Genomic DNA, 20,819 nt, shown 5'->3' on the forward strand with positions numbered 1-20,819 from the left:
AGCTCCCCACAGGACTCCGTTGTTATACACGAAAAGGCAGTGAGGACCCCTGAAGTCTGGGCGTGTTGATGGGGAGAATTCTAGTCTGGCACTTAATCTGAAGAGGAGGGCAGGGAGGCTTTGCCAATGCAGTTAACAAATGAGAATGACCTGGGGACTAACGAGTCAGCCCCATCCAGTCAGTCTGGAGAATGCTCTTCTCTCTTTCCCAGCTGTCTCCATGGAGCAGAGCCAGTGGGCTCCCCTCTGCCAGGTGAACAGATGGTGGGTGAATTCCTGAATGGCCACAGTTGCTCACTTCTCCAGGTAACAGCACAGTTGGGAGAGGGAACATTACTGCCTCGTAGTTCAAATCACACAGGGCCGGCTGCAGTCTCTTCCATGAGCGTGTTTATTTAAGGGTGATTCAGAACATGACAGGGACATTCAGGGGGCACACACGCCCTTTCTCTTATGCTTCTGCCCTGATGAAGAAGTGCAGCTCAATGCCATGACTAAGGTGCTCAGTTCTTCATAATTTCCACCCCGGGATGTAGCATGTTTGTCTCCAGCATACAGGAGCCAAGTTTATTTGAACGGCAGCTTCTGAGGAAAAGTAAATAGTCCCCTAGAGAAAAGAATCAGTCAACATTTCTATTTCCAAAACTCCTCCTTGGATATTTATTTACCACAAACAAGTCAACACGCTTCACTGAGATCTAAGAGACATCCACCACGTGCGTGTCAGTGCTTGTTCTCTGACTGGCGCAGCAGGCTGGGCTGGGGTTTTTGAGGCAATGTTCAGATTTTTGCTATTTATTAGATGTAAGTGTCTAGTTCTCCTTCCCCAAATTGCAATCTAGGCTTGACTGGCAAACGTGCCCCCTAACCTTCCATGTTACTCTGATCCTGAGCAGTATTCACAGTGCTGCCCACAGGCAGGGTACATCCCCCCACTTCCAGGTTTGTACGTGTGTCTGCTTTCCATCAGTACTGGGACAGCGTTGCCTCCTCAGGGTCCCCAGGAGCTCTTGCCCACTGCTGACAGAGAGGCTTTGTATTGTTGTAGTCCAGGTCCCAGGTACCAATTTGCTGTTGTCTGGTCACCATGGGGACAGGTGCTGGCTGGCCATTTGGCCACACGCTGCAGCATACAATACTGCGTCTCATACTGAGTCAAAGCCATGGCCAGCTGCTTTATCTTTCCAGGGGGATTCAGTGAGGGGTCTCTAGGTAACCACTCCGTCCACCTGCATCTCCAATGTTGCTTTGAGGTGAGCAGAGCAGAAGAGATGTCATTGTCCATCCTCCACTGTCAACGACATTTTCAAATCCTTTGCCAACATTGGCTACCACAACTTCCTCCGTCCCCTGCCACCATTTGGTAATAGCAATCGTTTTGTGAATTGATGCCATGGATGCAGACTGCCAGACCTTAACATGGGGCTTCCTAAAGTGGGTATTTTCAAAGTTACCCAAAGGAAGAGGATATTGAAAGCTACCCCTGAGTCATGTAATGGAGATTCTGATATTTAACATTATAGAGTGGATACAAGGCAGCAAAGGCGCAGAATGGATGAGCCAATGTGCGCTCTGTGTTTGCTGCCATCTTGAATTGAGCTCTGACGTGCCTGGGGCAAGTGCCTCACTCTGGCTTGGTCTGTCCTTTCATCTTTGCCCATACAGCCACCTCAATATCAGTCTAGATGTTGATATTGCATTTTTTAGCCTAACAAAAACAAGAAGAGCAAGTTATTTAAACTGGCAATGCATGTGAGTGGGAAACAAGTGTCTATTTTAAATGAGAGTTTTTTCTTTAAGGCCAAACTAACTTCATTGGGTGAATTTTTAGCACTGTAATGGTGTTCTTGTTCATAAAAAGACCGACAAATCCTACACAAGGAGAAAGATTTGACACTGTAGTTGAAGATGTTAGCAAAAACTAAGGCCAGCCGAGGAAGTGGCTTCTCCTGAGAAGTGTTTCCCAATTATCTTGCCACAGGAGAATGTTGTTGGTGGTGAGCTGTACAGCATAGCACACATATCTCCAGGCACCATCAGGAGAGGTGGGGCTTTCCTTGTTCCTCTGCCCAGCCCAATGAGCGTGTAGACATGGGTGTTTATGCAGGATGATGGCTCCTCCATGCATGGTTGGCACTAAGGCCCTGCCTCTCATTTGTGGCCTTAAACAAATCAAGAGAGCCTCTCTGATTCTCCACAGGCATATTGGTAACAAGGGGTCACTGCAGTGACCTCTTTCTCTGCAGTGTTTTTTGAATCAAGTGCAAATGTGCAGAAGTGCCTAGCCCACTGCCCAGCATAGGTGTTCATTCAGTGGTACATGTGCACTGATGTTTCCAGGGCATTGCCTTAGAAGACAATGGGCTACTTTTGCTTTTTGGAAACTTCAATACAAGCAATTTAAGTTTCTGTGGTCCTCATGTCACCTGAGACACTATTGAGGCATGCTGGAAGATAGGGCATGGGATAAGGAGTGTGAATAAAGGTGTCCAGTTATTACAGATGCCAAGCAGGGAAGGTATTCCCCAGACAGGGGTTCTTCTCCATTAAGATCAAATGCTTGAGTCAGGATCTAAAGCAGCAGAAAGAAATGGTAGAAGTGGCACAGGAGGCCTGTGGGGGATGGCATCTTTAGGGCAGAGGTGTGTGAAATGTCCTTTCTGCTCTGGCCTGGGATTAGGGTTCTGAGGTAACGATGGCAAAATCAAGCAGGTGCCAGATTGGTGGTGAGAGAGAGCTAGTGGGAACTTCTTGAGTTTCTAGAAGTTTTTCCACTACATGGGGATGTTTCCAAAGAGGAAAGACATGGGAGTTACGGCAGGAAGTCAGTATCCCAAATCCCAGTCTGACGAGTGTGCTATTGCTTTGGGATTTGGGGAAGCTGAGAGTCTGTGGGCATTATTGGTGACCCCATCTTAAAGCCTTGGCTCAGCTAACTGTGGCGCATCAGTGATGACATGGGCTCAGTCATGCAATAAGGATTGTGACCTATAAGTGGTTTATATGTAGGAGCAATGAATTGGAAGTGACTAACTGAAATACTGGCCATTATCAGACTTTGCATTTAATAAACTCCATGTTTACTCAACAACTTCCAGAAGATGATTTGAAGAACTTTTTGAACTTTAATTAGATCGAATGGTCACCGACATGGAGATTTCCTTGGAATATGACAGACAGTCTTCTTGCATTTAGGTTGCCATAGAAACCAGAATAGGCAAGATAGTATTTTACTAATCCCAGTGCACATCAGCTCTGGCCTATCAGCGAGCTTTAGAATAGGATTATATTGATCCCTTCCTCTTCAACAACCTCCACACCTTCTAGAGTTGGCAGAGAGGTAGCCTTGGCTCATGGAATCCACTGGCAGAGAACTGTTTTGAGGATGCTTCAGAAATGTAAGTGGAGGCAGATATGAAACAGGAGCCAGGTCACTGTCTAGACATGAGTCCAGCCTTGTCCATACCTCCCCCAATGCCTTCATCTCTACCCATCTGTCTCACTGTGGGTCATACCCCCGGACACTGGTTCTGATCAAGACTGGCTTCACATTCTGCAAGGGGTGTTAAAATTGTCCTGCTGTGAAAGTCTGGGATCTGGTCAGAGCCAGGGTTGTGTGTCAGTCCTTCTCCCCTGAGAGTTCCTGCTGTAGTTCCTTTCACCCCAGGCATCCAGTCTCAGCAATTGCTCCCTTGCCTTAGCCTCCTGATTGCATGCAGCTCACCTACTGGGGTGTACCCACTGCCTGCTTCACTTTCTCCTGATAGGGGACAGTAGCCCATTACTCATCCCCTGATGGAACTGCTTCACCACAGAAGGATGCCTGGAACTATGACCCAGTGTCCTGAGCCTGGCAGGAAGACCCCCACTTGCCCACCTCTCAAGATCCAGTCCTCCTCAGCATCATGTCAAACACAAGAATCCCCTTTCCTGAGTATGGGCAGTCCACAAAATGCATTTCCCCATCCAGGCCACCTTTCTCCTCTTCTCACCTGCCCTAGGAGCTGGAAACTCAGTCTGAGATCCGCAAGCTGTTCCCTTGCTGTACCTTAACTTCCTACCTCTGTGTGGCTCTCAAGGAAGGTGCTGCAGATCTGGGGCAGGAAAAATGCTTCCATTCCCAAAGGCCAGGGGAGAGCTGCGAATGCTGTCGGGGAGGGCTACAGAATTCTGTGTCTGGGAATGTGCAAACTCTCTTTCTAAGGCAAGCCAGGGAGTTACAAGCCTGTCTTCCTCAACATGTGCTTCCTCCACCTGGCAGCCTGCGTCATTCATCCTCCAAAAGGGTGAGAAAAATCTCTAAAGCTGTTGATTTTAAGGCTCGTCTCTATTCTTTCTCTTAATATTTAGCCCCTTCCCCAATTCTCCACCAACTCCCTCACCCTCTCATTTCCAGGGTGGGAAGAGACAGTCCTCTCTCGACTTTCATCCTTGCCCTCCACAGCTCAGTGTGCACTTTTGGAGCCCATCTTGTACAAGTGAGGTCCAGAGGCTTCTCAGCACCAGCTGGTCCAGCCTGGGCTTGAAATGAAGCTGTCTCTATAGTCACCTGTCACTTCTGTTTCACATCCTACTATTCATCTTGATAGCCAAGGTGTACTGAGCTCCGAGGCAAAAATTGGGGCAGCTATTTATTTTTTAATTTTATTTGAGACAGGGTCTCGTTACGTAGCCCAGGCTGGCCTGTAACCCTTGATCCTCCCACATCAGTCTTCCAAGTGCCGGGATTATACTCATGAGCTATCAGAGTCAGCTCCAGATGCTTATATAAAATTTTTAATTGATATCCTTTCTTTCTGCTTTCCTTTTCTCTCTGTCCCTGTTTCAGTGCCAATTGGTTCATCTGGCCCCTTCAAACTCAGCTTTCCCTCCCAGGATCATATTACATGCTGTCTTGGTTGTGAAACAAAACTACAGTGGGGGTTAGAAGTACTTTGAAGTTCTTGAGCCAAAAAGTCCTATAGAAAGCCCGATTGCTGGGACTCTCTTTCCCTTGGGTGGGAGGTGCAGAGCACAGTGGGGTGGGCAGTTGTAGTGACACCTGTGCATGTGCCCACAGGTGCTCAGGGGACCAGAGTTACTCTAAGGAGATCAGTGACCTTGTAGGCTGCAGTGGACACAACACAGCAGAGGGAAAACACACACCCCCTTGGTAGATAGTAACAGATGAGCAAGTGCCTTGCACTCTGTAGCTCTTAATAAATGGTCTTGGCCTCAGATTTAAAAGGTATCGCCCCCATGACTTGCATAGCCCTCGAGGGCTCCGTGAACACAAGCACATACCGGAGGCCTGCGTTTCCATTTGGCAGAATGGCTCCTTCCTGGAGCTACAACATACCTCAGTATTAGGAATGGGGGTAGAGCGGCTGCCTTAAAGGGGGCTGTGAGACCCAGGGAGGGAAGTGACCTGGGTCAGTAGGCAGAGAGAAGACAGATGTTACCCTGTCACCCTCACTGTTGGAAAACCATCCTGGCTTGGCCCTTAGCCAGAGTTGACAAAAGCTGTAAGGGAAGAGGCCTTACAGCTCAGCAATAAAATAGCCCTTCCTGCTTTCAGGCTCTGTAGCGTGTGTCATGGAAGCTGTAGGGAGAGCACAGCCCTCACACGGAGCCCCTGGTCTCCTGGGACCCACTCAGCACACTGGGCTCATCCTCTTCATCCTGCTGAGCCTCAGCTTCCTGCCTGGCCTCGGCACAACCGCCCACCAGGGGAGGGCTAGGGAGGAGCTGGAGGAGTCGGTCTTCCCGCTTCATTTCTGCCAGCTCCTTGGCACAGCAGCTGGGTGTGTTGGTCTCATAGGTGTCATGGAAGGTGTTGTAGTCTACCTCATAGAAGCCCTTTTCCAAGGTGAGAACTGGTGTGAATCGGTGGCCCCAAAGCACCTCCGTATCCATATAAGAACTTCGTGCTTGGCAAGTCATGCCTGGGGAAATAAATGCCATATGCATTAAGATACAATAATCCATCCATCCATCCATCCATCCATCCAAAAGCCCATTCATCTATCAATCAGTCTGTCTATCTGTCCATCCACCTAATTATTCATTCATCAAGCATTTCTTAAACATCTACTTTGTGCTAAACACATGAAGGTACAAAGATAAATAAGACATGGTCCTTGTCCTGGAGGAGTGCAAGATACAGTGGAAGGAAAAAATTAGCAATGAACCTGCAAGCTTCTGGAGGACATTCCTAGAGACAAGAGCAAATAATTTTGGAATATCTGGAGACAAGGACATAATTCTTGAAAACAGCATTGGGGTCTAGAAGACTGAGACAGGAAAAGGGCTCAAACAAAGGTAAGTTCAGAGTAGGGAACACAGAGAAGCCGACAGGCATTTGGAACATATGGGAATTGTTTTGGGTAGACACATATGGGCAGAAGCCTTCACAAATGTGCACATGTACACACATGCATGCACACACAGGAAGCAGGGAGACACACCCCACAGCTTGGCTTCTTGCTCTTGGGACGCTTCAATGCCTCCATTCCCTCCCCACACAGCCCTTGCCATGCTTGTGTTATTTTTAGGTGTTGCTCTCTCTCCAGAGAGGAGCTTCGTTTATGGATGAAGAAGCTTCTGTGCTTAGGGTCACAGGAAAGCAGTTTTCTAGTTCCTCTTATGACCAAGGAAGGGATTCGCCTCTGTTCTTGGGCACTGAAGAAGCCTTTTGCAGCTTCACCTTGGGCTTTCTCTGGGAGGGGTGCCATATAAACCAGACCCAGGCCAAAGGCTGCTTACCACCCACCTGTGCTCCAGTGTCTGGGCACTCACAGGGTACCCCATACACAGTGGACTTGTGGCCTGTTCTCTACTCTCAGGAGGATGCCTGCCTGGGCCTGGTCCTCACCCCTAGTCTCACACCCCCAATCCCAGCAGAAATGTAGATCCTCAGACTGGACACTGACGAGTCTAACCCCAGACCCAATACTGCAGGGCTTTAAGAAAGATAGTGGGGCAGGACTTTCACAGAAGCCTCTGAGGCTGCCCCCAGGCTCTTCCTGCTCTTCTTCCAGTGAACTGCCCTATGGCTGAAGATCCCGCCTGTGTACCTGGTGGCTTGTAATTCATTCTGTCACTTTCTACTGCACAGAGTCAGGCATCATGCTTTACCTGTAACACTCCATTTAGTCATTTAATCCTCCCAACCACCCCATGAAGCTGCTTTTCCTCATTTGCTGACAAGTCACACGTGACCAAGCTCACAGAGGTAGGTTACGCAGAGCCTAACTGTAACTCACACTCACGCTTGGCTTCCATGAACGTGACAACCAAACCACTCAAGTCACTGACATCAGAACAAATGTGGGTGGGTGGTCTCCCTCCCTGATCTCCCAGGGTCTCCCCAAAGGTAGGGTAGCCCAGGTCATGAGAGGGGAGAAGGTCAAGCAATTAGGACAGGTCAATGTGGGCCACTGACTTTGAGGCATAAGTGAGGGAGGAGGCCAAAGGTGGGCATCAGCATTTGCTCCAACTCTGGGTGGCCTGAGAGTTCTGTCCCTGCTGCATGCCTGCTGGCAGGGACAGTAGCTGTGGGGATGGGGGTGCAAAGAGGCCTGGGATTGCTATTTGTTTCTTGGCTCTGACCTAATCCCTCCTTGACTTCATAGTGGAGTTACTCCCACAGAAAGTGAGCCTGTGTTCTGAACTTGACCCTGTTGCCAAGGGCAGGGTGACCGGGAGTCCCCAGCTCTACAGGAGGCAGCTTCCTGCATCCTGTCTGTCCTGGCCCCAGGGGCTCCAGCGGCTGCCACCATATGCTGCCTGGCCAGGCTCCGGCCCCCAGCAGATGGCCAAGCAGCCCTCTGGCACAGTCCCTGGAGCCTGTTAGCACCCTGCCTGGTTTCACTGACTCAGAAATGGGAAGGCAAGGGAGGTCATATCTGAGTCCCCCACTCAGCAACCAGCTTTCAAAAGCTAGACAGGTGTGCGTGGCCACTTTCGTGACAGAGACCTAGAATTTGAGAAGCCAGTGTGGTGTGGCAGAAGGAACTCTAGACTTGAACATAAAAGGCCCGGGTCCGAGCTTGAGCACTCACTGCATGGTCATTAAGGTTCAGTGTTCACACCTGTGATATGGAATTGAGGCCACACTGCAAGAATTAGAGAAAAGCATGCATCACTGAGCATGGGTGCGTCTTCTACAAGTCACTGTAAGGGTCTAGCCTGCTGTTCAGCCTACTCAGTGAAAAAAAAAAAGATGGGAAGGTGGAGGAAAGAGAGTAAGAAGCAAGGTTCAGGGTTTTGCTGGTGGGCTTACCTCCCCAGGAAGCCCAGCCTCATGTGTGGGGTGGGATCTTGATTCTCAGTCATTGCTGGGGGCTCCCTGGAGCCACCTCAGAGATCTGCATGCATGTGTGACTGAGGAGAGCAGCGGCTCCGTCTCCCAGCTGCCTGTGAGACTTGGTAGCTGAGCAGGGGTGTGTGCCAGGCTGGCCACTGTAGACTGCATCTCCTCGGGCATAAGTGGATGGCATGCCTCAGCACGGATGCCGTTTTCTGCACGCCTTGGGTTCACTGGCCAGCCTTTGGGAAGAAAGATGAGGGGCAGGCTGCTCTAGAGAAGGGCCAATGGAAGAGCTGCCCCAGGTATGGTGCACAGGTGCCACTAAAGAAGGGCTGTGTGCAAATCCCTGTGAGCTTAGGAGAGGCTGTGTGTGCGCACTATCCTCACCTGCTGACGAGATTCACAGTATATAGAGAACTATGATGTCCCACTCTAGAATACCAGCTCCTCTTGTCACCCCAGGTTTCCTAAGGTCATTTGACACCTGTTCAGGACAGAGGGCATTCTGGTTGATCGGAAACAAGAGCTAGCTCTGGTGCCCACCCCTGTTGATTTGTGTCCTGGCTCTATGGCTTAGTAGCACTTGCTCCTGTCTGTGTTTCTGTTTGGAAATGATGACTAGTATCTTATAAGGATGTGGGAGGGCCCTCATTCCTGTACATGTTTACAGTCTAGAACAGTGCCTGGAAGTTGGGAGAAGGGCGGGGCTTCAATCAATGTTAGCCATAATTATTACTCTGCTCTAAGTGATGGCACCCCTCAGGTCACATTAGAGACTGGGGTACTGATGGTACCATCTAGGATTGTGCCACACAAGCTTCCATCTTCTGGAGACAGAGTGGCCTTAGCTCCTGGGTGTGGGTAGGGGGACTGCGCGGCTGCAGAAGGCACAATGTCTTACCTGTTGCTTCTACCATCCCTTCTAGAATGACCACGACTTCAAACTCCTCCTGGTGCAGCTGAGCCCGAGACATCTCCCAGAAAGGGCTCTTCTCGTTGATCTCGTGGGAGATGATGAGCGGCGACACCAGGAAGAGACGGTCGTCGCCAGTGTCGAAGCCCACGTTGATGTCCGTCTGGTTCAGGGGGATGAACTCCCCTTCTTTGGTCTGGCGAGACTTGATGAGCTTGGCGCGGATGGAGGCCTCCACGATGTGGGAGCTGCGAAGGTCGCCCACGCGGAACATGAGGCACAGCTTCTCGTCCCGCATGGAGATGACCGCGTTGTTGGAAAACATGAGGGTCTCCGCTCTCTTCTTCGGCTGACTGATCTTGACAAACATGCAGCCCACCATGAAGGCATTGACGATGGAGCCCAGGATGGCCTGTACCAGAAGCAGAATGATGCCTTCGGGACACTTCTCAGTGATGACGCGGAAGCCATACCCGATGGTCGTTTCGGTCTCAATGGAAAATAGGAAAGCAGACACGAAGCCACTGAGGTTTTCAACACAAGGAATCCACTCTTGGTCACCAACGTGGTCCAGATCACCCCGGATGTAAGCAATGAGCCACCAAATGAAACCGAAGAACAGCCAAGTGATGGTGTAGACCATGGTGAAGACCAGCAGGTTGAAGCGCCACTTGAGGTCCACCAGGGTGGTGAACAGGTCGCTCAGGTAGCGGTAGGTTTCCTGGACATTGCCGTGGTGCACGTTGCACTTTCCGCTCTTCTCCATGTAGCGCTGCCGGGGCTTCTTGCCTTCTGCCAGCAGGCGAGTGCGGTCGGTGGCAATGGGCACGTAATCACGGGCCTGCTTGGGAATCTTCTTGGGGTCCCGGGGAGTGACTCCGATCTCCATGTCCTGGTTCATAGCATTCCTAGAATCGCCAGCCATAACTGGGACACGCTGAGTTAAAAGAGGCATTTTCATGAGTGAAGTGGACTGTTCTGATTCCCAGAGATCCCAGACCGAAGGCCTCTCCCTCCTGGGCTCAGACTATGCAACTCTCAAGGGCAAGGGACCATGCATTCTTTAGGATTCCTTTGTATCACCGGTGCCTACTATAGAGTCTAGCACTCAAATGCTCAAGAGTTTTTTGAGTGAATAAAGTGTAAACAGGGGCAAATTACACATGAAACATTTAAAAAATGTAGAGAAACCTGGGAGCCAGGCATGGTGGCTCACACCTATAATCCTACCTACTTGGGAGGCAGAGATGAGGGGGATCAAGGTTTGAGGTCAGCATGGGCAAAAAGTTCTCAGACCCCTGTTATCCCAGCTACACAGGGAAGCATAAATAGGAGATTCCTGGTTCAGGCCAGCCTAGGTATAAACGGTGAGACCCTATTTGAAAAATGGCTGGGTGCCGGTGGCTCATGCCTATAATCCTAGCTCCTCAGGAGGCAGGGATCAGGAGGATGGTGGTTTGAAGCCAGCAGGGCAAATACTTAGCAAGAACCTGTCTCAAAAAAAACCCTTCACAAAAAAGGGCTGGTGGAGTAGCGCAAGGTGTAGGCCCTGAGTTCAAACCTCAGTACATCAAAAAAAAGAAAGAAAGAAAATGAAAAAGAACCACAGCAAAAAATGCTGGGGAGTAAATCATGTGGTAGAGTGCTTTCATGAGGGCCTGAGTCGAAACCCCAGTACCACCAAAAGAAAAAAAAAGGAAGAAATCTGGGAGCAATTAAAAAAGTAGTAAGGGCTACAATTGCCTACTGTGTTCTGTGTGTTCTGGTGGATTATCACTTAGAATCCCCACAATCACCGGCTGTGGTTGGAGATGGTGACCCCATTATGTACTGTGTATCCTGTGGATTTGTAACACTCCCTCTCTCTCCTTCAGATTAGTTTTGTGTCGCATCTTCCCTGATAGCTTCCAAGCACCTAGAGAATAGCCTGGCATGTACTATGTATTCAAAAGTACATGTGGAATAAATGGATGGATAAATGTAAAAGCTGAGTCCCAAAGAGGGGACCTGACACCATGGCCACTAAACATGAAAGAGGTAAGGCTACTTGGATCCCTGCTTACCTGGCTCAAAGCCTGTGCTCTATGCTTCTGCCTTGCTGTCTCCTTTCCTTTTGTCTGAGATCTTCTAGCAGCAGACAGAAAGGAAATGGCGTTGTCTGATTCACCATGTGGAATCTCCTGCTGTCTGAGTGGGGAGTCTGGCTGTCTGAGCACTTACCAACATGACAAATTACTGCGTAGACCCACCCGTAAAAATTTGGTCCAGTTATTCCCTAAGAAATTGAAATGGATAGGATGTTCATGCCCCTAAGGCTTTCAAAAAGACAGGATTTAGAGGACTTGCCACACTTCAAAGAGACAGACACCCAGACACCTGTAGCATACAATCTATTATTGTTCTGGTAGTCTGTTCAAACCTGCTTAAAATGCTTTCGGATTCTGATGAAGGTAGGAAAGAGCACAAGAAGCTTTGCAATTAATGGGAACAGCCTTACATTTCTGAGCAGTGTGGGCCAGGCACTATGTTAGGAAATGTATATGCACAAACTCATTTAACCTGCCACAAAGCTATTAGACAAATGGTTATAATCTGTCCATTTCTCAGATGAGGAAAATGAAGCTCAAGTAGCATGCGGCCAAATTAGGTTTTGAATCTAGATTTATCTGGCTCTAGTCCCAGGGCTTAACCACAGCCCTGGCCATATGGTGGCTTGCAGACTTCCATGTTCTATGAGCTGTGATTCTGAGAGCTATCACTTCAGGAGACTCTATCATTCGGCCCTTCTTCATGTTTAGAAACCAGATTCCCAGAGTTCATAGGGACACTCCTTCCAAGGTATCCTATACTACTCCCTCCATTCTCTTTCTTTGTAGGGACTGAGTGACAGAGTGCCTCGACCGCTCTGTGATTTGGCCAGCTGCATCTTTTCTCTTGCAGGCTGAACCCAAGCTTTGAACATTCTGAGGCGCTGCTAACCTTGTTTAGGTTGTTGCTCTAAACACTGAGAGATCAAGGATGTTGCTAAAATTGTAGAAGCTAGTCTTGGTTCTGAGCCAAATTCCTTCAGCCCCCATAAAACTCCAGGCACAGGTTTCCTTTTCTCACTGTCCGTCATGAGGATACAGGTTCCCCTAATAAACGCTGTGGACTGACCACCCTGCAGATTACTGCTGCCCTCTTTGGAATCCCATCCAGCTCCATCTTGGCACAATGGGGGCAGTCCCTCATGGGAACACCCCTGTGCCACTTTGGGGGTTACCCCAGCCATAGGTTTGGCCAGATGGAATGTCAAGAAACTGATAGTACAACTACTGAGTCAACTGCCCCTCGGCCAACCAAGAAAATCTTGCCTGTCTTGGGAAGCCAGATGACCTTGGCTAACCTTTTCCTTTGCTGCAAAGGTGGTTGCAGCAATTTCAGGGTAACCTTTAAAATGTTATATTGAAGAGTCATTTTAAGGGCTATTTGTCCCAGACATCTCTCTGCCATTTCTCATGAGGCACAGAGCCACCTGCTCCCTTCTCTGAATGAGGCAGTTACAAAGACAAATGAAACAAGAAGGGAAATGCTTGGGGCTTCTTTTCAGAGTTCCATGCAGGACTTTGCTCTGCCCTAGATTGGGGTATGAAGCTTTCTGGGGCTTTTCTTTGTGCTGAAAGCCTGGTCAGAGATGTCTAGAGCTGGTGAGGCATGTTGCTGACCCCCAAACCCCGTGTGCTGGAGACCCTAGCAATGATGCCCTGGACTTTCCAGTCACTGATGCTGGGCAGGGCTAGTGTAGAGCCACCAGCACAAGTCACAGTCAGGGCACTTTGGTAAGTGTACTCTTGGAGGGGAAACAGCTTTGGGCTGATTTTCTGCACTGTTTCCTTCTTTATTTTTAAACATGCTCTCATCTATTCTTGTTGGAGAAGGTTTGTACTGCACAAGAAACAGAAAGATATTTTCTAGGACACCTCAGAAAACTCAGACAACCTCATGAAAACTTTTCATGTCTGACAGACAAGAAAAGGCTGGTTACTTCCAAATAAGATTGATACAATTCACATTCTCGTGTGTGGAATTATCTGGGAAGTTCTTCTCTGCTTCACCCATTGTAAGACTTGGATTTCAGCTCCATGTCCAACAAACTTGCTCTGTGGTACACAGAAAAACAACCTTAACTCTCCTTGCTTCAATTTCCTCTGCTATAAATCTCAGATAATATGCTGTGCTCCTCCAGCTCAGGAGCTATTATAGTGATCCACAGAAATCTATAACACAATCATAAATGGAAATGCATATGTCATGTGCCACACACTTTTTATCAATGACCAACTGTGCATGAGACTGTATCACCTAGTGAGGTCTTAGCCATCTTAATTTTGTGTAAATAAGTTCTAAGATGTTTGCACAACATCATCTAATATGCATTTTTGGGGGAATGTATCTCCATCATTAAGTTGCATGACTATATAGTCATAAACTGACCTTGAATTTAGATGTAATGTAATGTTCCACTGGCCCCATGGCAGACATGAAGAGAGCAGCACAGAGCATCTAAGTCAACCACCTGAAGCCTAGTGGTAGTCAGAGGGTGGGCATTGAGTCTCTTGATGTGGAGCCTGTACTACCCAGACTTCTTTGAAGGGTAAGGCACATGTCACCCTCAAACCTCCAGCCTCCAGTGCTATCTGCCCATCAAGTCAAACAGATTTTCAGGGACAAGAGAAACGGACTCCTTTAACCAGGTTTTTGAGATCCATCCTATTCACTATGCATCCCTTCAGCAAGCATTCATTGAGTAGCTACTATCATCCGGCCCCTATGCTAGGAGCTGGCTGTAAGCAGACCCAGCACTGCCTCTTTGAACCTAGCTTTGTGCAGAACTGTGTGGCACAAAGAAAGAGGCAGGAAGAAAGGCACTGGCCTGACTGAGGCGAGCTGAGGATGCCAGCTGCTCTCTGCAGGACATAGGACAGGCACCGACTTGAGCAAATCCTATTCTACCTTGTCGTCCTATTACCACTCTTGATTTTTCCGGCTTCCTCTGTGCCTGTTGATGGGGAGATTTGTGGAGACATGATGAAAGGTCTTTGGAAAGAGAGCTTCAAGTCCAACAAAGAGGCTTAATCCCTTTGATATAAAACACAAGTGGAGAGAGCAAAAGGGGTTCAAATCAAAGGGAGTTGTATTTGAGATGATGCCTGAGTGAATGTGACATCCGTTTAAATGGATCTCAGCTCAGTGCAGAAGGCTCTGTGTCATGGGGTGGTCTAGAAGTGACATGGCTTGATAAATGTGCTCAGGACTCAGCAGGAATTCTTGGAGGGAGCACTGGCTGGGAGTCTAACCTCAGACTTAGTTTCCCTAGCTGTAAAAAAGGGGAATTGCAAACATTTTCATCCATGCCTCTTTTCTCTCTCATTTATGTCAGGCCAACCATATGCATTGTGAGGTTTGGGACATGGGATGACTTGGGAGTAAGAGTCACAGAGGAGGACAGTCTTGGATCTCATACTGAGATATTTGGATACTATTCTGTGTGAATCTGTATGAGTGTATCCATTGAAATATGGTGAAACTGGTTGGTGAATACGCTGCCCCAGAGTCCTCAAGGACTGCCCTGGTCAGCAGGGGATATTAAAGGTGTTATAAATTGGCAGGTGGGACACACTTGTTTTTCAGTGTGGTGTAGGTAGGAGGACTGAAGTCTGAGGATGGCTCTGGGAAAGAGGCCCTATCTGAAAAGTAACTAAAGCAAAAAAGGGCTGGGGGTGTGGCTCAAATAGTAGAGCACCTACCTAGAAAGCATGAGGCTCTGAATTCAAATCCCAGTACCACCAAAAAGGAGGGCTATAAATTGAGTATATACTGTGTAGAGAGAAGGCACAAATAAGTAAGCAGAATTTTAAGAGTCCCTCATGATTCCTGACCCCTGGTACACACTCCTAGTATAATCTATAATCCGGGCCTTGGAGGTTGGATCCACACTCCCATGGTTGGGTTCTGTTACATGGGTCAGTTGGCTTTAAGAAAGGAAGGGCACGTGGAGTGAGCCTGGGGTGATTACAGAAACCCTTGGAAGGGAATAGCTTTTCCTGAGGCAGGAGACTCGAACCCTAGAGGAATTAGTGGAGAGAGTCATTTCTGCTTTGGTGGCTTTAAAGATGGGGAAGACCTTCCGGCAAGGAAGGTGGTGATCTGTACGAGCTGAGATGGTTCCCAGCCGGCAACCAGCAAGTCCTACCCCGGAAAGAACAGAATTCCAACAACCACCAGAGCTGGGAAGAGGACTCCGAGTTCCAGATGGCAATACTGACACCACTGCCACCTTGATTCTGGCCTTGAAAGAACAGAGTGAAGCACATGGTCACATAGTGGGTGAAGTTCTGACCTTCACAACTGTGAGATAATACATGGGTGCTGTTTCAAGCCATTCAGTCTGTGCTCCTCTGCTCTTGCAGAAATAGAAAACAGCTGAGTGGTTAGGAAAGCTGGCTGATTTGTCTTGAGCACTTGGGAAAAAGTTGCCTCTCTAGGCCTCAGTAACCTCATCTGCAAAATGGGAATGATAATGGTGCCAATCAAAGAGATCTGCTGGGAAGATTAAACAAGAAGTATAAGTACAGTGCCTGGATTACAGGTGCTCCCCTAACTGGTAGCTATACTTGGTCCTTTGTATCTGTGGGTGTCACATCCAGGGACTCAACCCACCACAGATATAAAACATTTGAAAAAAAATGTTTTGGGCCAAGCATAATAGTGCATGACTATAATCCCAGTGACTTGGCGGGCAGAGGTAGGAAGATCACAGTTCTCTGCCAACCAGGACAAGGTTAGTGTGAGACCCTATCTGAAAAATAAACTAAAGCAAAAGGCCTGAGGGCATGGCTCAAGTGGTAGACACAGGACCCTGAGTTTAAACCTTAGTGCCAGAAAAAGAAAATATAAAAAACGTTTTCACTGAATGGGTACCGACTTTTTTTAAACTTGTCATTCCCTAGACAAAATAACACAACTATTTCCATTGCATTAGGTCTAAGTAATTGAGAGATGATAAAAGTATGCAGGAGGATGTAGGAGGTTACACACAAATACTACCGGATTTTATAGAAGGGATTATGGAATTTTGTTACTTACAGGTCCTGGAACCTGTACCAGGGCAGGAGAACGAGCTTGGAGGGGCAGGAGAGCTTCAAACAGTTCACAGAAGGAGAACCCTGTTCCCTGGACCTAGGATGCGGGGCATCGTGCACCCTTGTCTTCATTTCATTCGTCTGCAAGGGAGATTTTATTTTCACATCACAGAGGGTAAACAAGGAGGCTAAAAATCCTGTCAAAGGGTGTAGAGCTTGTGGGATCGAACTCGGGTCCAGACACGTCTCTGTGCTGCTAGCTGCAGTGCTGGGTGAGTAAACCTGCTTGCAGAGGGCTTGGGTCCCTCCAGTCTGTATGGGATCCTAGTTGGGGATCCCTCACCCCATTTTTCCAAAAAGCTGTGCATGAAGAACTTTCTAAGAACTCTTTCTCTTTGCCAGTCACACCTAGGCAGAGCCTTGCTGGTGCTGGATCTGGAGTATTTCTTTTGCACTGTGGCCTGCCATGCTGCTGCTACCCCCTGCCCTGCAGAGGCCTTCTCCTTCCTTTGTGCTGCCTCAGAGTAGAGACGTGGAGGACTTGGAAAGCTAGGGGAATGGTGGGGAACCCCTAGTTTTGTGGTGGCTTCTAGATTGTGGTATGTGACCCAAGAAGCTTCCTGAGACTCTCCTTTCTCCAAGAGGTAGTCCTGGAAAATGTCGCTACTGGGTCTAGAAACCCCTTTCACCTCAGTTCTGTTTTCTAGTACCCTGGCACCCACCCTCTCAGAGGGCATCAGAGGTAAAGCCAGGGGGCACATGGCCTTCTCCTACCAGATGCAGAGGGGCCAGGAGGAGCCTGTGCAGAGTGGGGCAGAGGTGCTGTCCCCTGGGTCTAGTGGGTTGGACCAGAAGCCTGTGTTGGGAGGTGGTGGGCAAGGTCTCTCCACCATGAAGAGAAAGGCACAGTCAGCCCATGGCCCCAAACCACCCTGGAGGGCTAGCTTATCCCAGGGGGCTAGTCCTGGTTTTCTAGATTTTTGAAATTACCAGCCTTAAAACAGAACTCTTTTAAGTGCACTTTGAGGTTTAATGGCACAGAGACCAGTAGCAATAAATCTTTAAAAACCCACCAGGTGTTTCATTTAAAAAACCTCATCATTTTGCAGCTGTTTGTTCTCTCAGCCTAGGTACAGGTCTAATCTTGACTTCCTGGCTATTGAACCTAAATTAGTCTGGGTCATGGCACAAGAGGTGGTAGGTGTGAGTGCACAGGAGAAAGGGACACGAGGCCTCATTCACTCATTCATTCCATCAGTCAGTGAAGCCCCACTGAGCATTTGGTTATGCTGGGTCCTGGAGGGAGAAGGAAGTAGAACCTCAGTTCACTGGCTTTCCTGTAGTTCCCACTCATAGAGCTGTTGAAATCTAGGTTCTCCAAATCTGCATTTTCTCCAAGGATATCCTGGTGATGTTGATGCTGCCAGTTCCTCAGTGCACACTTGAGTAGCAAGGCTTCTCCACCCTGGGTGCCCACCCCAATTGGCCTTGGCCCCAAGTGACCCTAATGCACAAGATTGAGGACTACAGGCATAGTCTCTGCCTTCAAGGAACTTACAGGATGGCGGGGAGCATACAGGCCACATGGATGAATGCCAAAGAGAGGGATGAGAAATGAAGATTCAGCTTGGCTGGATGAGTGAGGAAGGGTCAGGAAAGCTGTGGTGTAGTGGGTACCTGGAGAGTGGGGTGAGGTAGCAGAGTCCCTTGTGTGCCATCTCTGTGCTGGTTGTTTTTCATGCATTGTATCATTTAATACTCAAACACATCTATCAGGTCTCTCTCAGAAGCTTCACCTTACAGATCACAAAAGCACAGTGACTTAGAGCCTCTCTGCCCAGTGACCTGAGTGGCAGGAGCAGGTCCCATCTGACTCCCCAAGCTGTAAGCACAGGCTGCTTCTCCTCTACCCTTGGGGTTTCACCAGGTTGCTCTGAGCCTCTATGGACATCAGAACTTGAAAAGCCTGGCCCAGAATGCAGCCAGCCAGCCAGCCAGACACCTGATCTGTTCCAGGAAGCCAATGTATGCTTGACTGCTATGCGCCTGCTTTGCCCAGGCTGCCAGCAGCATGGCTATGTCTGCTGGGGCTGCGTTTTCCCTCCACCCTCCTGGTTTCCTCTAGAGTGGTCTGGGTTACCTCACAGCATGCCTTGACTTTTCTAACTATTGCAATCCTTGCCACCAAGTGTCCCTCATTGCTCCAAAGGGATTCGGTGTTCACATGGCCCAGGGATCTTGGATGTCCACATGGCTCCTCTGGCAGAATCACACAGTGAGTCCCCTGACTTCTCAGAAGTGTCTGCCTGGACAGTGCACCCTTGTAAGGAAAGACCACTAAAAGTGCCATGGATTCCACTCTTAACATCTGTGACTGGATTGCCCTTTATCTAAGGTGAGTCTGCTTCTGCCAGAGCAGGGAAAACGTCTCATTACTCCTGGGTGAACTGTGCATAGTGTAGTAACCAGAATCCCTGGTTGGTACTGAGTTCTGCCATCTGCAAAGGCAGATGCAAGGGTCAATGGATGCAGAGCTGGACCTGGATTTTTCAACAGACACATCGTAATTACTTATTGGTCATATGCAGATAATAGACTTTCTCCTGTTTTGATTCAAATGCCTTGTCTTCTCACACCTCATTTTCACATTTTCCTCTTTAGGAAAGCAATTATACAAACACATGGTAAATTCAACCAAAACTTGCTCTGGGTTTCAGGACAGAATGGGGGCGGGGGGGGGGTGGTGGATACCACAGGGAACCGAGAAGATGCAGTTCTGAAAGGGGCTCTAGTTAATTATTGTCATGCCAGAATGGGGGGTGGGGAGGGCAGTACTGCGAGCTCTTCTACTTTCTTTTTCCAGAAAATCTAGAAATGAAACATTTGAACATGGAATTCTTCTTTCTCCATAATGACAACGAATTCAAGGATTTGGGAAACACTGCACAAGCCAAAGAAAAGGTGTCTGTGAGTCAGGTTCAGTCTGTCAGCAGCCAATTTATGTTTCTGGGCTACTGAGTGTGAGAGGGGTCTGTTCCTCCTGTGGATTGTGCTTTGTGTGTGATGAGTAAGGCACTAAGGATTCCCTCACAGCTGTCCTCCTTGCACCGATGAGTCTGCTACAAGCATTGTCTGTCCATCCCCAGGACAAAGGAAGGCAGGGGCTGTGGTGGGCTGTTCCCACAAGGTTGTCCCTGGGGTCTTAACTTGCTCTGTCTGTTGCCCATGGCCTTGTCGTTTCCTGTCCCTTCTGTCCCTTGTATGGCTGCTAGGCCACCCCTTCTTCCCCACAGTGTGACTCCTGCCTGGCTACTTTCTCCTCCCTAACTTGCATCCTGTGAGGGTGCTGCAGAGAATGGATTCTGGGTAATGGCAACAGCCTTTTCACTAATGGTAGAAATGGCTGTCATTGGGAAGAGATTTCAGACTGTAAGCGCTATGCTTCCTTCCCCAGGAAGGCCTTAAGGACAGGAGGATGGAGCAGTGACATCCCTGGCTGGCTTCTGGCTCAGATGTAATGGACGCTGATCACCACTGGTCTGGGAATGGTGCTGTAGCCAGACTTTGGAGCTCTGCCACACGGGAGGAGCCAGAGCACTGGTGCAGATGTTTCTGCCCAGGCCACGCCCTGCTTTCGTGGGCTCATGAGGGCTTGGGCTATGTGTGGTCCTTTTAGTTCTGCTCCAAGCAGAAAGCCCAAGAAGGAGGTTCTCCTAAGTTCTCCCATAGCCTGTGGATAAGATTCCCTGTGGCTGTGCCAGGAGCAGGGAAGGAGGCTCTCAGTGGAACATGGAGCCAGGGACAACATGAACCCAGGAATAGGCAGTGTCAGAAAGGACACTTCATCACCATAGAACTGTCCTTGCCTACAATGTCCTGATTGCAAGATTGCTAAGGGCTTTGCAAAAGGGAGCTGCTGCTAAGTCTGCCAGGACTCATCAGGTGGGTGAAGGGCTCCATTGGATCAGTGTGCTCACCCCCTGTCCCTGGGGAGGGGAGGTCTTTCCTGTTCAGGGCAGCTCTCTCTGCATCTTGGCCAGCCTCTGCCCCTCAGAGCAGAACCCTTGAAACTGGTCACTCAGCACATGGGATTACAGTTGAGAACAAAGTCAAGGTGGAGAGGAGCATGCAGGACTGAAGCTACTGCCAACATCACTCAGCTGGGCCTCATTTGGACTCACAGACGCCTTGACCAGTGCAAGCTTCTGTGTTGTGTTCCCTGTGCCCTTTGCACTCTTGGTGCTTTTGTTTTAAACATGTGCTCAATTTATCCCCTACAGCAGGTTGTACTGACTTCTTGTATTTCCTTGCAGTGTGTGTGTGTGTGTGTGTATGTGTTCATGCACTCATGAATGCTACCCTGAATTAGGTGCCTTACTTACACTAACTCACTTGATCTCAACAACACTATGTAGCAGTGTGATGCATTCATCACACAGATAAAGAGACTGAGATTCAGAGCAGGGAGGAAATTTGCCCAAGGTCACATGGCTTG

At 48.8% G+C, this 20,819-nt stretch overlaps 1 protein-coding gene across 3 annotated transcripts in view; it reads right to left on the reverse strand.

Moving 5' to 3' along the window:
• Positions 1 to 272: 272 nt before the first annotated feature.
• The window catches only part of Kcnj5 (potassium inwardly rectifying channel subfamily J member 5), a 30,347-nt gene continuing 9,800 nt past the window's right edge, over positions 273 to 20,819 (reverse strand). Inside the window, exons 2-4 of one of the 3 annotated variants that reach the window (XM_074066367.1) lie at positions 16,329 to 16,465; positions 9,192 to 10,140; positions 273 to 5,924 (exon numbers count right to left, since the gene is read on the reverse strand). In XM_074066367.1, coding sequence (XP_073922468.1) covers positions 5,602 to 5,924; positions 9,192 to 10,128 — 1,260 coding nt within the window. In that variant the 5' untranslated portion in view covers positions 10,129 to 10,140; positions 16,329 to 16,465 and the 3' untranslated portion in view covers positions 273 to 5,601. Of the gene's footprint in view, positions 5,925 to 9,191; positions 10,165 to 16,328; positions 16,466 to 20,819 lie in introns of those variants that run through there. The other 2 variants (XM_020151208.2, XM_020151209.2) reach the window with 2 other exon arrangements.

Source organism: Castor canadensis, chromosome 2 (assembly GCF_047511655.1).
Source record: "Castor canadensis chromosome 2, mCasCan1.hap1v2, whole genome shotgun sequence".
In the NCBI taxonomy this organism is placed as follows: domain Eukaryota; kingdom Metazoa; phylum Chordata; class Mammalia; order Rodentia; family Castoridae; genus Castor; species Castor canadensis.